Source organism: Grammomys surdaster, unplaced genomic scaffold, assembly GCF_004785775.1.
Source record: "Grammomys surdaster isolate TR1022 unplaced genomic scaffold, NIH_TR_1.0 198, whole genome shotgun sequence".
Taxonomy (NCBI): Eukaryota; Metazoa; Chordata; class Mammalia; order Rodentia; family Muridae; genus Grammomys; species Grammomys surdaster.
Window position 1 is genome coordinate 5024346 of NW_021604643.1, and position 1153 is coordinate 5025498.

The window sequence follows — 1153 nt, forward strand, 5'->3', positions numbered from 1 at the left end:
TATAACACAGATCCACAAATGCCAAGTTACTGAAGAAGAAGTACATAGGTGTGTGAAGGTGGGAATCCAGTCTGACCAGGACCATCATGCCCATGTTGCCTACGACAGTGACAAGGTAAACAAACAGAAACAGCACAAAGAGGCGAGGCTGGAGTTCTGGGCGATCTGTGAGCCTCAGTAAAATGAATTCTGTGATTTTAGTGCCGTTTGTGAGGGGCATCTCCTGAGATCTGGGTCTGTGAGTCATGCTTCCAAAACATGCTGGCAGCCATGGCCTATGACTGCTATGTGGCCATATGCAATCCTCTGTGTTACAGTGTGAAAATATCTGGGCGAGTCTGCATATGCTTGGCCGTGTGTTCTTATAGCTATGGTTTCTCAGCTGGGCTATTCCAAGACATCTTGATCTTCAGTATGACCTTCTGTAAATCCAATGTCATCAATCACTTCTACTGTGCTGACCCACCACTCATTAAGCTGTCTTGCTGTGATACTTACATAAAAGAACATGCCATGTTAATATCAGCTGGTTTTAATCTCTCCAACTCACTCACAATCATCCTGATGTCCTATGCCTTCATTATTGCTGTCATCTTAAGGATAAAATCAGCTGAAGGAAGGCTCAAGGCATTCTCTACCTGTGGTTCCCACATGATGGCTGTCATATTGTTTTTATTGGACTCTTTTCTGCATGTATGTGAAACCACCCACTGACAAGACTGTTGAGGAATCCAAAATAATAGCTGTCTTCTACACCTTTGTGAGTCCACTGCTGAATCCATTGATCTACAGTTTGAGAAATAAAGATGTAAAGCAGGCCTTGAAAACAATACTCAGGCAAAAAGTTATCAGGACAACATTGATGCCTCCTCATTTCAATAAACCACAACAATAGTTTCCTTAAAAAAAAAAAGAGATGTCACATTTAAGCATTTACCATAGAAAGAGGTGGAAAGAAATTCCCTCAAAAGCCAAGAGGAAGAAAGAAAGAAAGAAAGAAAGAAAGAAAGAAAGAAAGAAAGAAAGAAAGAAAGAGAGAGAGAAAAGGATGGACAGAGGGAGGGAGGGAGAGAGATGGATAGATGCTGATGAAGATGGATGATTGATAGACAGACAGACAGACAGACAGACAGACAGACTGATGGTATTAAAA

The 1153-nt window shown here is 41.5% G+C and overlaps 1 protein-coding gene across 1 annotated transcript; it reads left to right on the forward strand.

Moving 5' to 3' along the window:
- The first annotated feature begins 262 nt into the window (after nt 1-262).
- On the forward strand, nt 263-889 carry LOC114623375 (olfactory receptor 5M11-like). Its single transcript, XM_028770051.1, has one exon. The coding sequence runs from the start codon at nt 271-273 to the stop codon at nt 712-714; it is 444 nt and encodes a 147-aa protein (XP_028625884.1). The 5' UTR covers nt 263-270; the 3' UTR covers nt 715-889.
- The last annotated feature ends 264 nt before the right edge of the window (nt 890-1153 follow it).

Excerpts from the sequence above, each read along its gene's own strand:
- LOC114623375 (XM_028770051.1), top strand. The coding sequence starts at position 271 with ATGGCCTATGACTGCTATGTGGCCATATGCAATCCTCTGTGTTACAGT.